The sequence below is a fragment of the Caenorhabditis briggsae genome, assembly GCF_000004555.2.
Source record: "Caenorhabditis briggsae complete genome, chrX, whole genome shotgun sequence".
Lineage (NCBI taxonomy): Eukaryota > Metazoa > Nematoda > Chromadorea > Rhabditida > Rhabditidae > Caenorhabditis > Caenorhabditis briggsae.
The window spans coordinates 17,493,825-17,509,224 of NC_013491.2; the positions used below are offsets into that span (position 1 = coordinate 17,493,825).

The following is a 15,400-nucleotide window of genomic DNA, read 5'->3' on the forward strand; positions in this document are numbered from 1 at the left end:
ATTTTTTTGAAGATGTTTTTTTTCTCGCAATCATTTCCCTACAATTTTATATTGATCTCCCCAATTTCGTACCTATCCAACCTCCCTTTATCTGACACTCCATTCCAACTATCCCTCGCCCCGGATTTTCCGATCGTCATGGGTTTTACGTGTACTTTAACAAAACATGCCTGCTTTGATCTTATCTTAAATCAATCACACATATTCAAGTGCTGATAATAAAATTTTGAAAATTATACTCTGTTGGTTTTTGGTTCCACCATTTATATTTGAATCCTAAAAAGTTTGGAAACACGTTCTTCGATAGTTACAGTAACCCTTTCCTTGGTACAGTACAAGCCCAATTAAAACTAGTTCCAAGGATTTTGACTAATTCCAAGGATCTCGTTTGGATCTATAAAAAAGACGAAGACAGGTGGTACCAGCACAAAATGCGCTTGACTACAACACATCACATTTTTAGGACATATTCCAGGAAAAAGCTACTAGATGTTTGCTGAAATTGAGTTAAAGAACGTATTAGCTATGGAAAAGTACGAATTTGATCATGTTTTTGGGTCAAACACCCTATATTGTACCCGTGTCGACGAATCATTTTGCAGAATAGTCTCCTTTAAATGACGAATTTCAGATGCAAACTGATCTCGTTGAAACCTTTACGCACAGCACAATGGACAGTTTTTTTGACGAATTCACATTTCATCATCATCCATGAAAACGGTCTCACTTTCGACAAGTTATTTGTTCTCTGAAGTCGTTTTGTGAAACAATATGTGAGACATTGCATCGCACGTGTCGTCAACTGATTTGATGATATGATTAGTTCGAAATATCAACGGGAAAGAATAGCTATCAGATATAAAATAAAAGATGAAAGTTCTTTGGTTCAAAACACACCCAGATCTGATAGTGGTAGGCTTGAGAGAACGCGGAAGAATCACTCATCACATGAACAATACCACCGATGAAGTAAATCAAAGATTTCATTCGGAAAGTTATAACGATAGTTGAGATATTTTATTTTGTAACATTTTTGGGTCCAACTATGAAATTCTAAAAAAAAAAGGAGAAAAGGATAAGGAAATTCAAGCACTGCCTAACTCAAACTTCAGGAAAAATACTCAAACCAGATCAAAATAAAAAGTCACCAGAACAGGAGGATAACATATGATGTACGGTAAAACCTGTACATAAGGTCCGGCCTTTTTACTATTTCTTCTATTACATGCGCCCTCCAATTAGAGGAGCAATTCTAATTTTCCAACTATTTTTCTGAAATTTCTCATCAAAAAGTTGATAAATTCTGGTTCAGAATTCGCGAAAATCTGTCAATTCCACAAAAGAAAAAAAAGAGTGTTTTAGCGAATTTCTATGAACTTGCGAAATTTCTGAAATCATTTTCCCTGAAAACGTAGGGAAATGTTTGTATCCAGTTAATAAATTTTAAAGAGTGCCCTTCCATTAGAGAGGCCTTTCTAATATAGGTTTTGCGGTATTCAAATATCAAATTGTATTAAAAAAAATTTAAAAAAAACAAAAGTTCAATACTTGAATTGAAAAGCAAAAAATGTCCGAAATTGTCCAACGAAAAAGTGTGAAAATAGGTACCAGGATTTTTTCAGTACGTGAATCATTAATCGTGAATCATAGTAAAGCTGATTTTTTTTGTAATTAACGACAATTAGTAGAATCAACATTTATTCTGGAAAAAAACAGAGAGACATACTCTCCCAAATCAAATACAAAGAATTTGGCCGAAAAAAATAGTCATTGTTTGAAAAATAGGTCTAGAAACCGTAGGAAAATCTAACAGACATTGTCTACGTCAATGTGACAGGAATGATTTGGTGAATAAGAAAAACTGAAAGTTTGCAAGTTACACAGAAAATGAATGCAATATTTGATTTTAGAAAATACATTTGAAATATTGGAATTCGCTAGGTATGCAAGATGATTTTTAGGATTGTGGAGAGCAGAACCAGTGAGTTCCAGTAAACATATCGGGGAGCATGTTGAGGAATACTTGAGCGCAGAAGGCAATGAGGACTCCGAGAATACAGAAAACAATGTTGGTGAATGCAACGGCTATGAAGATATCAATGTCACTGAACATGCATGGGAGAAAGACGCAGAATGCGCACAGGATGCTCTGAAAAAATTTATAAAGACTATTCTGAATTTTAAACGTTGTGTAGGATTGATCTTGACCTGCTTCACATGTTCAAAGGATTTTCTTTTTTTTTTTTACTTTCCAATTTTTTTCCAAATTATCACTTATGTTTTCAAATTGACACTTGATCTTACAATTGATTTCATTTACCAGATCAAATGTTCAGTTTTCTTTTCTGATCTTGCTGTAACAAATGTGTGGCTACTTTGACACAAAATCAGGAAATTCCTAGAAAACGCCAGCTGATTTTCGAAAATTCGATCATTGCACACATTTAGCGTAAGTTCTTTGAGAATTCGTGAGATTTCATTTCCGGTGTATGTATATTTCCTGACCGAATTTAGAAAATATGTTTGTAGCTAAGAAAGAATCAGGGCCGGAAATTTGAAGGTGTCTAGACGTTATACATTTTGCAAGAGACCAATGATAGAAGGTCCCTACATAATTAGACACCGGATATGAAATCTGCCTAGAAGGTCCCTACATAATTAGATAAAGTGGCGTTGAAAAAATTAATCTTGGAGGAGAAAAATTTGAAAAGTCCAACTACAGGATGGCGCATAATTATCCCGGACTGTACCTTGGAATTACGAGAATTGGAAGAAGTACAATTTTACATTTGATCTAGAGCTACTGAAATCTTCAAAGCATTTCCTGAAATCTAGATATTGTTATGATTGTTCAAAGTTGAACGGAGTAATGTATCCTGCTCACTGTTGTGATTTTCATGTGATGAACAAACTTGAAAAGAGATATCTCACCTCAAAATTGATCGAACAATTTGAAACTTGGAATGAATAACTTAAACTGTTTCCCTTTAGATTTTAGCGCAGTACAACGCTTCAATCAAATTTTGTAATGATTCAAACTTGAGTCTGGGTAAATAAGCGCTATTGTGTACAATAAGTCTTCTGTGAGTATACTGGACCCCAGATTTTTTGTTTTCGTTTGACGAAATTCTCTGTTACACCCTTACCGAAATACACGGAAAAAAGCACTTCCTCAACATCTCATTCATTCGATCTCTCTTCGCTGCTCTTGGCTTGATACGCATAGCCTGAATATTCAAAAGATCAAAAGACTATTCCAAAAAAAACCACGTTCACCTGCTGGTAATAATAGCAGAAATGAGTTGTGTAGCTTGGTGACATAGCAGCGATAATCAAAAAGAAAGCGGCGTTGAAAGGATTTACATTGATTTCCAGAAGAGATACGGTTCCGATAGTAGCTGTAAAGAGGTTTTTAGTTTTGCAATGGGCATTGTAAATTTACATGCATAGAGAAGTCCAGCAAAGAAAAAGTTGAGAATGGCCACTGACAAGTTTCCGATGATTATTGTGCTGACAATAAACATAGTAGTGATTGAAACCAGTGGAATTCTGAAATTCTTGTTCTATGATCCATTATATTTTCTACGTGTTTCAACTCACACTGCCACTACCAACGGAACTTGAAGAATGATATCAGCAAATCCAATTTCAGTGTCGAACGGAGTAGTTTTGAATTCCGGATACTTGTTCGTGATAGCTCTGCACTTTTCGAATAGTCGCGCTTTATCGGCTAGAGACTTTGTTCCTTGGAATGATACAATATGCAACATGCTAGTAATAACTGGCGTGGTGCTGAAAAGATATATTCATTTTTGAAAAATCAAATTCCAGCAGCTTACTCATTGATAAACTCATATTTAACACCATCCTTCCAAGATTTGTAGATGAAATCTTCGATAAAGCTTTTGAATTGAGTCATATTAAGTGCTGAAATGTCTATTTTAGAATTATTTACAAGTATTCCAGCCTACAGTCATCTGTCGGTTTAGTGCCAGTATGTCTACAAAAGTCATTGATCCAAACCATGTCAGTATCACTGGGAAGTTTGCCATCAATCTCTTCGATTTCTGCGATCATGCTTTTGAATCTACCGTATTCTCGAGGATTTGAAAAAGTTGGTGGTTTATTCACAAAGAACATAATCGAGAACCACGTTGGCCAGACGACATCACTCATCAAATGCACACCATAGTTTCTTGGGTTGTCTGGTCTTAGAAGTTGTCTGTAGTCGAGATTTCCTTCTAACTAAAAATTTCAGATTTGTAGGAAACTTAAATTAGGGCAAAGATGACTGACCGATGTGCATCCGAAATAGACGGGAACCACCAGAAGGACCAAGACAAAGACAACAGCGACAACCTTTACACACTTCGATCTATCCACATGCTCACAGTAGCAGTCTAAAATGAATGTAATTGTAAGAGTTACCAACTTGTCTACCAAACCTCTCAAGCTCTCTACTTTCTTCAAGGTTGGTTTAACAACTTCTTTATTGTTGCCAGTTGGTAGTGGTGTGAAATCTTGAGCAGGGCAAATGATGAGCATTGCCGGAGAGAAAAAGAAAACCTGAATTCATTTTTTAGATGTTTGAAAATGTAAGTTTTCGACTTACTGAGAAGACAATTACAAAAGACATAATGAGTCCCATCAAGAATGAAACTGCAGCATAGTTGGCAATTGGGTACACCAAACAGACGATCAATGCCGCTGCTGGGCTAGAAGTGACGATCAATGATGGCATGCAAGTAGCGAAAACCTGAAAATTTATGATTTAAAAGTCAAATTGAACTTTAAACAAGCTAGATTTTTATGAAGAAAGCTTGTTATCCCGTAGAGAGAATCTTGCAAATGGAAAATGAATAAAAAATCACCTCCAAAAGATGTTCATCTCTCGAATCTCGTCGGAGCTCTGAGTCGCTGAGCCAAGTGTGAGTGAGCATGATTACAGTGTAAAAACCTATACGAAAAACTGAATTAAAAAAAAAACCAACTGGATACTTATTACCATGCATCAATGCCAAGAATGGTGTAAAAATTGTGAGTGGGGTGATGGAGTATCCCAAGAAGTTATAAATGGAAAAAGCAGTGATGAACGCAAGCAACGGTACAACCATGGCGCAAATCCAGATGAAGATAATTCTGAAATAAGAATTTTGAAAGTACAAAGGTAAGGTTCGGATACCTGAAGATAGTTAGCTGGCTGAACAGTATACTGAAGAAAAGCAGCACGCCGAACAGGACAATAACAGAAAGGGCAACACCGTATCCAAGGTATTCAAATGCGTGAGACATTCCTTGTTGAACAGCGCTCTGTAGAAGTATAAGAATTTTGTTGAAATTCTGTAGCGGTCAATAAAGTAGACAAAAACATATTTTCAGTTGATTTGAGGCCAGGAGTCTAAAGCCCGGCCATCAAGTGTCCGATCTTTTTGGAAACTCAGGAGGGTATGAAACAGAACTTTTGAAAATTGTTGATTTCAAAATGACACCTTTTTTTCGCGATTTTAGTACAAAATCAGGTAAAATAGCGATGTTTTTCAAAAATCGGCAAATAACTGAAAAACCAGAAATTTTCGAAAAATTCTGTGAATGCAGAGTTCTTGATCTAGGCCTGTTTACACTCTTAAAAATTTTTCAAATTAATCGGAAGCTCGAAAGCCGATCTCTAGACTTCCCAAAATGGCCGAAAATCAACTGAAAAACACGTTTTTGTATATCTTATTAACGGGTACTGTAGATGGGCTAAAACTTGACAATTTGAAGAGTATTCTATTACAGTGTTTACGACACATCAAAACACATTGTTTGAAAAAACAATTTCCACTTACCGACATTCCTCTCTCTCCATGAAGCGTCAAAATGAGGCTGCTATTTCCTCTGGAGTTGTAATCATCTACTGCGTATTGGACAACTTCTTCATACAGTGTCAAATCGGATTTCACTTCTTTTGTTTGATAAAATGCCATGAACACTAGCATGGCTTTGTTAGCATTCAACAATTTCGAAGTATTATCCGTCCTCACATGATAAAAGTGTTTCCCGATGTTGGACACGTATGACAAAAAAACGTATGACAAATGAGTTATTGGATACTTCATTCCAAAGAATGACCATTCCTAAAACATATGTAAGTGCTCCATAACTCATAGATATGGGAAATACCTCTGTCGTAAAAAGAAGCTCGTTGAGATTACAAGTAGACCCGCATAAATCGTAATAAGTGATATCTTTGCCTAGAGTTTCGTCGTATCGGATCGTTAAATTTTTAATTCGTCTATAGAATGCCTTTAATTCGTTGTATTCTTTGCCTTCGTGCATTGATTTTTTCGAGTCGCGTGGTTCGGCAAAAAGTGCTTGATACCATGGGTTACCCTGAAATACAGATATGGTAAATTTTTAGGAAACTTTTTCAAGTTAAAACAAGGGAGACTCAACACCTTGTTAGCTCAGATTTCTATGAAATGTTTAGGATAGGTTCATATAAGCCTATCAAAACACCTTTGCAAATTTCAGAACCCGCTCGCCAGTTCCCGCCGAGCTATGTATATCAGTTTCGGTACCACAAATCGCCTTTGAGTGCAAAACAGCAAACATTCAAGACGATTTGTTCAATTTCTAAGATGTTTCAGATAATGAATCTTATTGTGTTGTACTCAGGATTTTCAGCAACTTTGTATTTCAAACATTTTCTCATGATTTAATTTTCAATTTTCGAATGAATTTGGAAAATCGTTAAAAAAATCGATATAACTATTTTTTTTAGAACATGTTTGAAATATAAATTTCATCGAAATCTAAATATAACACAACTAATTGTAAGTTTGGAAACGTCCTAGAGGTGAGAAACTCGTTTTCAAAAATTGCTTTTCTGCGCTAAATCCGATTGTTGGTACTGAAACTGATATAACTCGGCTGAAACTAGCAAGCGGATTCCAAAATTTTCAAAAGTGACTAGATAGGTTATTTTCAACCCATCATAAAATTTTAATCAAAATCTAGGTTGACACGGTGTTGAGGTTTCTTGTTAATATTTTTCGCATTTTCAAAGCTCTTTGTTTTTTTCCTGATTTTTTGCGCTTTCCAGATGAAGAATTCCAAAATTTTTCCAAATCGAAATATTTCGAAATTTCAAATAATTCAAAATCGGAACTTTCGACATCCCAAAAATTTTCGAAAAGGTCATCGCCACTTTAACCTACCTCTTTCCCGTCGGTGAAAAAATCTCTTTGAGCTCTCATCTCAAGAATCGATGGAGCATCGGCAGTAGTGTAACCAAGCTCAAAGCCAAACTCAGTTTTTGGTGGATTGAGCAAAAGAGAAGAGAAGGACATTGCACCAATCAACAAGGACAGTGAGATCCATAGCCATGGCCGACTGCCAGCTATACTTCCAAGTTGTCCAAGCGAGGGTCCCAGGATCATCTGAAATATATTTAAAAATTGTTCAATTTTTGGCAAATATAGAGAAAAAAGCATGGAATTTTTTTCTAGTTGGTGCACCTCTTCCATGGAGTCAATCGAAAGATAAGAACCACCTCTCAGAGGTGTCAAATTTCTAAACAAAATTTATGAGAATTAGACTGACGTATCGGGAGGGCACAGGGCAAAAAACTGCTCTTCTTATCGAAAATCAAACAAAAGAGACTACAGTGGACACTGCTTTTTTTCTTCTGTTTCCAGAAAGAAAAATCGAGAGAAATCAAGGAAAACCGAGAGAAAACGTATCAGTATTTCTGTTTATTAGCTGTTTTTGTTTCGGTTCTATAGCACGAAAATAAAAAGAAAATGATACGGAAGAAGAGAACGAGTAAGAAGAAAAAAAGTAAAAAGTAGCAATCGTGCTTCTCGGTATTTTTTTCCCGTATTTTTTGTTGGTTGACCAGAAGGAGAAGCACTTTTATGAAATATATGGGACAGTACACCCCAGAGTAATAATATATAAAAAGAACAGTGTCTTCGAAACTGTGAAAATAACAATAAACCGAACATTACAAGATCACTAAAATGTGATAGTTGAGCAATTTTCCTCTATTTTTCTTCTTCTCTTTCAAAAATACCTATCATCTCTTTTTTTTTTCTCAAAAAGCATGAAGCTGGTCGATGAAGCAACTCTGAGTTTCGGACAATGAAAAATCTTGATGATCAGATCCGAAAAAATATATATACGTGGCTAGGAAACTCGACAACTGTTGTGAAATGTGACTGAACAGATGATCTGTTTTTTGAAATGAAATAAGACACTTCCGCTCGTCGAGTTCAGAAGGAACGAACAGAAGTTGTAAGTCATCAATTCATTCGATTTAAAAAAAATCGATTATTCCAGTAACTGTGACCTTGAGACGCGCTATAGTCTAGTTGAAAGGAGCTCAATTACTGCAAAAATCAATAAAAAGTTTCAAAATCAAAGTGAGGCGATTTTAAAATTAATATGAGGCCACAGCGAGCTTGTTTCCGGCGTAACAACCCGGGCGACTGAATTTGTTATCAAATGAACGGTTTGTTAACGATCAAGTGTGCGAATAGCTGATGCACTGAGGCAGGAATATGCACAAATGACAAGCGAAACATGGGAAACAGGCGATAATATTTTGATAACAACTCGTTAGAGCCACCATTCCTACCTCCTCAAATTGATTTCAATTTGTCTTGAGAAACGTCAATCACGATTGATTAGGAAGGAAAAATCAACGAAAATGGCGGAGAACAATGTCAGGTTGGGAAGAAAAACGTTTTTCTTTTTAAGAAATGGCTGTTAGAACAAGAAAATTGAATAGTTCGGCTTCTCCTCCGAGTACGAAGTTTACAGTCTTCTTCGCTTCGCTCCGCTTATCTTATCGTTGTTTAGTGCCTGGCCGTTTTAGTGCTTTAATCCCAGACAGAGAACACTAACACTGAACAATTTTTGGAAGACGGATAACATGATACGGTTCTATTCTTATTTTGGGTATGTGAAAGGCGACAGGTATTGTTTTGCTGTCATATCAATATTAAATATGATAATCATGCTCAATTAAAGTAAATTTTAATCAAGGATTTCGATTTCTGTGAATTGTGCTTTCAATTTCTGTGAGTTGTGGTTCACAAAATGAGAATTCTGCTTTAGAGTTATTTTTTCTCTGGTCAAAGTTTTCGAGCAAACAATTCCAAGGGTCGTTACCGATTTTTGAGACCACTATTATCACAGACGACTTTTCTTTTGCTGATTGTGATGATGATAAGCGTTTGAAAATCAAGGAAAAATGGAATATATGTAAAAATGAAGACAAGAAAGCAGAAAAAAAACTGGTACCAAAGTGCAGTTCCGTTTTGCAGAACTTCGGATCTTGATGGTGGCGTTAAAGTTCAAGCCAAACATTTTTAACTACAAAACTACCTTAAAACCTGTAATAGAAGGGTCTCAAACTGGTAAATTATTTATTTCACACCATCCTTCGGACAAACCTTTGCACAACCTTTGCATATCTTTGACAGGAACCAGGAAAAATTGGATTAAACTCAAAAATTAGAAGCCCTTTCAATCCAGGTTTTACGGTAATTTAATTGAAAAGTAATGAATTGATTTTCAACGTCAACTATTTTCAACAGACTACAAAATGTTAATTAATTTCCTTTAATTTTGGTCAAAAATGATAACTCTGAACGTATAGAAAAACTACAGCATTTTGTTGGATAAGGCTGAGAATGTTCAGATTTATTAATCAAAAATCAAGCTCGAATTTTATAGTTGACAATTTTCCCGTAGAAATTCATCCAAGAAGGATATTCACATTGAAAATGTTCAAAATCTGGGCAATTTCGGGAAGCTTTAGCACTGTTGGTTTAAGCTTTAAAGGAGGCGAGACAGCAAAACTTTTGGGGGGCAGTTTGGGGGACGGAATCGCGGCGTGCTTATGTAGACCATCGGTCGTCAGGCGCCTTCGCGCCCTCGTAGCTCAGCCGGAACGGCGCTGTACCCCTGAGCTGCCTGTCATGAGTTCAACTCCTCATGGGAGTTCTCTAGGCAAAATATCAGAAAAACTTTTTTTTTGGTGTCTGGCCCCCTTTAATAAACTGAAATACTAATTTTGGATGAATTTGTACAAAAATGTTTTCACTTACAAAAGTACAATATTTTCAGACATCGGGAAAGTTACCATTTTCAACCATACAGTACCGATCAATTTGTTTCTTACACGTGTTTATCAGTCGATTTCAATTACTTTCAGTAGCCTGGAGCTCGGCTGTCAAGTTTCCGATCACTTCGAAAATCTTTCAAGGTTTAAAAAAGACCTAAACTAAAACTTTCGAATTCACAGAATTTTTGGAAAATTCCTAGTTTTTCAGCTATTTACCGATTTCTGTAAAACATTTGATTCACGCATTCATTACAAATGGGAAAAATAAAGGCATCTTCCAGAAATCGGCAATATCTGAAAAACAAGGAATTTTCTAAAATTCTGTGAATGCAAAGTTTTCGACCTAGGTCTGTTTTACACTTTTTGTTATTTTCGAACTGATCGCAAATTTGACAGCCGAGTTCCAGACTTTTGAAAATTGTCAAAATCGGTACTGTATTGATAATCAAAACTAATAAACTTTAGGAGGGACTGTATTAGGTTGGCGGGAAAGTCTTTGTCACTCTGTTTGTTTAATCACTGTTCTCGTATATGGAGGCTGTGTATGATATCGACTTTAGTGAATAACAAGGTGATAAGAACCTTCCATATAAACAAGTCCCCATCTCCTTCCCTGCTCCTCATCTGTAATTGAAACGATATGTTTGTTCCCACTGCTATTCACATCAGACATGTTTTGATTTACCTCTTCCTATCTCACACCACGATGAAGGATTCGGAAACTTTCTTGAAGAATGTGTACAACACACATGCCCCTCACTACAATACTATTCGCAATTGGTTCCATCGTTTCGAAAAAGATGACTTCTCGCTCGATGAAAAGGATCGCTCTGGGAGACCCCGTGAGTTGGATTTGGACAAGCTGAAGCACGCATTGCAATCGGATCCATTTCAATCTAGCCGTGAACTAGCTGTCACATTCGGAGTTCACCATAGCACAGTCCTTGAAGGTTTGAAGTCTCTTGGAATGAGAAAACTTTTTGGTCGATTCATACCTCATCACCTGACTCAAGCCAACCTTGACCGCCGAGTCGACGATTCGATTACTCTTCTCACTCTCCACGCGGGCGATCGATGGCTGGACCGGCTAATAACCGGAGATGAGAAGTGGGTCTTCTACGATAATCACCACAGGAAATCCCAGTGGGTTGGAGAAGGAGAGAGCCCACAGGATGTCCCCAAACCCGACCTTCATCCGAAAAAAGTTATGCTCTCTGTGTGGTGGGGAGTGGACGGCCCCATCTACTGGGAACTTCTGCCCGAGGGCAAAACAATAACTGGAGACCTCTACACTACTCAACTACGAAACCTCAAGAAAGCAGTCGACCGTTCGGCCCTGAAAGACAAGAAAGTGTACTATCAACATGATAACGCTCGCCCACATGTTTCGAAACAAGTGAAGCAGGAGCTGATGGGATATGGATGGAATGTTCTCCCTCACCCCCCGTATTCTCCTGATCTTGCTCCTTCCGACTATTGGTTATTTGGCGATATGACACGTGCCTTCGAAGGAAGAAGCTTCAATTCCCGTGGAGCGGTCGAAGCGGCACTCAAACAATACTTTGCCTCACGCCCGGCTGGATTCTACCGCAATGGAATCCATAAATTGAGGGAACTTGGAGACATGTTGTTGATAATGATGGACAATATAATTAATTATTCGGTTATTTTTTCTTTGAGAAATAAACTATTGAAAAAGTGACAAAGACTTTCCCGCCAACCTAATACTTCTACCTTTATAAACTTCCTCACCTTTCTCATTGCTTTCAGAGTTTGCATCACATTATCCAGTAGAATAGTCAACCTGAGAAAAATCGTTGGTATGCTCCGAATCCTGCTGCCAATGAGATGAATTGTGTATGATGCGTTTTTTTTCGGAGAACTCAAGGAATACGATGGTGGCGGCTCGCCAAGCTCCGCCTTTATGGCACATTGACACATTTTTTGTTCTGGAGCTGGACATGAAAAATTGGTAGGTTAGAATAGAAGCGAGTAAAGAAATAGAGAAGAAAAAAGGTCAAATGTAGGGAAGGAGCACTTGGAATAGAATTCATCAAAGAAATATTGAGCTGTTTGATTTATATATTTTTTTTTCATTCATGATCAATCACGCGATTTTAGGTTTCTTGGGTTCTTTACTTTTCTATTTTTCTATTTTTTTTTCTCACCTTGAAAGTTCAGGATAAGTGAAAAAGTAAACAGATTGGCCACTTGAAGTCACGGTTCGATTTGAAAACAATATAAAATAATTTGGATGGAAAATCAAAAGTTATAAATATGTATACCTACAACATGGTGTACCCACAAATCCCTTTGACCGCTAACAGAAAAAAAACTACAAGAAAAGCAAATTCTGCTGGTTAGGGCTTATGAAAAAAGTTTGAATCCTCTTAACCTAACACAATGAATATTTCTAAAAACTCTAGGTGGTCAAAACTATACTTTTTAAACAAACGAAATATAAGTTTCCTCGGAACACAACAATCCTTGGGAATTAACAGATCAAGGATGGGAAAAAACATGGTTTCAAAATATGAGTCACCCAAAGACTGGTGGGACCCAGAAGGAGAGGTCAAATGATCGATCACGGGACACTCATGAAGCAAAAAATGTATATATCATTTGGACACTTGAGCTCATCTTTCTTTTTTGCCGCCATTCTCTTTCTTGTCAGTGCCTCAATAGTTTTTGTTGCTTCTTTTTCACCCACCACCCCCAGTTTCTCTTTCTTCCCTCTCTCGTTTTTCTCCCCCATTTCCCCATTTTCATGGTTTCGTTTCGCACTTTTCCAACTATTTTTCATTTGTTCTCTCCATGAGCATCGAGGAGCACGTGCCGCGTTGGTCCCGTTGATTAATCGAGTTTCGTTTTCCGCCCCTTTGTCTTTTTCCCCCGTTTTTTTTTTCTTTTGTCACTTCAAACGATTGTTTTTATTTCATTAGATTAATCAGAGGAAGTGAATGCACTTCAGATATTGCTCTTTTTACGAATTGCCTGTTTCTAGAATCCGTGACACCAGATTTCCAGATTTCTGCTTATCTCATTTGTGCACCCGTCCCTGTTTGTTTCCGAAATACATTTTTAAAAAAATCAAACTATACATAAAACAAAACAAAGATAGACATGAAAAGTGAAATAAACGTGTTCCTGATTTGTGATGTGAATTTACAGCCCATAGAGCCGTATTCAGAGACAAAGTGATTGAAATAATGTGTATGTCGGTAGGCGCCCTGGAAGTTTTCGAAATTGTTTCAAGCAGAATAAAATCACCCACCTTGCTCCCATAGTTCCAAAACCGTAATTTGTCACTGCAACTCCAGTCTTCTCCATTAACATCGCTACATAAAACATAGCTTGAGAAATCGTCATTATACCTGAATAGAACAAAAAATAAAGTTTCAAAAACTACCGTAAAAACTGGATTAGAAGGACCGGTCCTTCCATTTTTTATGCTTCAATTAGAGGTGCCCTTCTAATACAGGTTTTACGGTACATGAAAATCTCACCAAATTTCTCTCGGATGATGATACGGCATGCCTGGAGCAGATTCGTTATCCACATTCAATGGTGGTAGATGAGGGATCGGATCGGAGTGGTGGACCACTCGGAAGGAATACGGAACCATATCCTGGAAAAATTTCTTTTTAAAAAATTATATGCTGTACCAGTCAATAAGATGTACAACAACAACATTTTCAGTTGATTTTTGGCACTTTGACAGATTTTCTGAAATTCTGTTTTCTTGGAATTTCTATTTAAAATTCTGTTTTTTGGAATTTCTAGCACCCTTTTTTGGAATTTCTGAATTTCTCAATTTAAGAAAATCAGCAATTTCTGGCAGACCTTTCACTTTTTCAGTACAAAATGGGCTCTATACTGTAATTCCAACAAAATATTACCGTAAAATAACTAGCAAAGACAATATCTCCGACACGTGGCTCCCCAAATGTGTGTACTTTGATCTGAAATTAGTTTGTTCAATAAATATTTTCACATCTATGGCTATACCTTATTTGAAAATTGCCTGAATGAAATCCTGAAAGCCGTCAGAGTGGCCATTGCTCCACCCAGCGAGTGTCCAGTGATCAAATATGTATAGTTTTGTCGGCTGAAAAATGGTTATGAGTTTGTTCGCTTTGATTCAGAAACTCACTTCCTCGTGGTCGGCTCTACCATATCCTCCCACATTTGGTTCATCGCATCCAAAAAGTATACGTTCACATGTCCAACGTGAACAGTGTTATTCGACCCGTCTGCAAAATATTGGGTTATTTGGAATAAAGTCCAGAACATGGTAATCTTACCAACTTCCGTATACGGAATATAATCTTCTAACCCGTCGCCAAACTCTGATAATAGCTGACCACCACTATTGGTGCCGCGAAATGAGATAATCACTTGATTTGTGAGATCGGAGATTGCGATGAACGCTTGACATTGGTTTCCACGCTGTAATCAAATTTCAGATTTTTAAGATTCGCATTTCTGGGATTAAAATTGTTTGCCTTAACGCCCATCTGGTGTCATTAAACAACTGCTGAAGAATAAGAATATCCGGATGTGAAAGTCATTTTTCAAATGGGACAAATTTCTAAACTCGGGCACAGAATGTGACGAAAAATGTGACTCACCTTATCGCACGGCGCTGACATAACCATTAAAACATGGAATTCGTCGGTAGGAAATGAAATATCTATACATGACTGGCGAGCGGTTATGTTACCTGTAACAAATCTTTCATTGTATTTTTCAAAAAACTTCAAAACTCACTAGAATCCGCATACGCTGCTGCCGCTAAATTTAAGAAATCCTCTGCTTCCACTTCACTGTATAACACATAACCGGATACTGAACAGAAGAGTGAAGAGATCTGAAAAAGAAGTAAAAATTACTAACTTCCTGAAAGTGGTTAACAGTACTCACCAAATAAAATACAAAAATGATAGTTATACTTTTGGTACCAGGCTCCATGTGCAAAAATGATAACCGCTTGTCCCGCTGCCTGCGTGTTTGATTTTCCCTATCATTTTGTGGGCTTATCACTTTTTTTACTTTCCTTTCTCTGACTGGACTTCTTGCCGTTGTGGCGAAGACAATGTGGGAAACGAAAAAGTGATGGTCGCAAGAGGAGAGAACGTCATCTCCTTTTATATTTCTCAACATTTATGAGTCAAGTTTTCGAAAAAGAAACGCTCGTGTGCTTTGTGTTCTACACTTTTTTTGGAAATACAATTCATAATGTTATGAACATTATTTTCTGAACATTTTTTGGTGCAAAGACTTTGA

At 37.0% G+C, this 15,400-nt stretch overlaps 2 protein-coding genes across 2 annotated transcripts; both read right to left on the reverse strand.

The window, feature by feature from the left end:
- Positions 1 to 1,957: 1,957 nt before the first annotated feature.
- Cbr-ptr-24 lies at positions 1,958 to 7,508 on the reverse strand (the record flags this gene model as incomplete). The annotated part of the gene is made up of 15 exons (XM_045240434.1): positions 1,958 to 2,149; positions 3,147 to 3,227; positions 3,277 to 3,398; positions 3,443 to 3,549; positions 3,601 to 3,792; positions 3,840 to 3,927; positions 3,972 to 4,245; positions 4,297 to 4,566; positions 4,613 to 4,756; positions 4,872 to 5,139; positions 5,183 to 5,310; positions 5,829 to 6,116; positions 6,163 to 6,372; positions 7,200 to 7,421; positions 7,500 to 7,508. The coding sequence occupies 15 exons, from the start codon at positions 7,506 to 7,508 to the stop codon at positions 1,958 to 1,960; spliced, it is 2,595 nt and encodes an 864-aa protein (XP_045093436.1).
- Positions 7,509 to 13,209: 5,701 nt separating this feature from the next.
- CBG07778 lies at positions 13,210 to 15,085 on the reverse strand (the record flags this gene model as incomplete). Its single annotated transcript, XM_002645946.2, has 10 exons — positions 13,210 to 13,344; positions 13,389 to 13,488; positions 13,621 to 13,742; positions 14,014 to 14,076; positions 14,123 to 14,222; positions 14,268 to 14,367; positions 14,419 to 14,563; positions 14,746 to 14,837; positions 14,885 to 14,984; positions 15,038 to 15,085. The coding sequence occupies 10 exons, from the start codon at positions 15,083 to 15,085 to the stop codon at positions 13,210 to 13,212; spliced, it is 1,005 nt and encodes a 334-aa protein (XP_002645992.2).
- Positions 15,086 to 15,400: the final 315 nt, after the last annotated feature.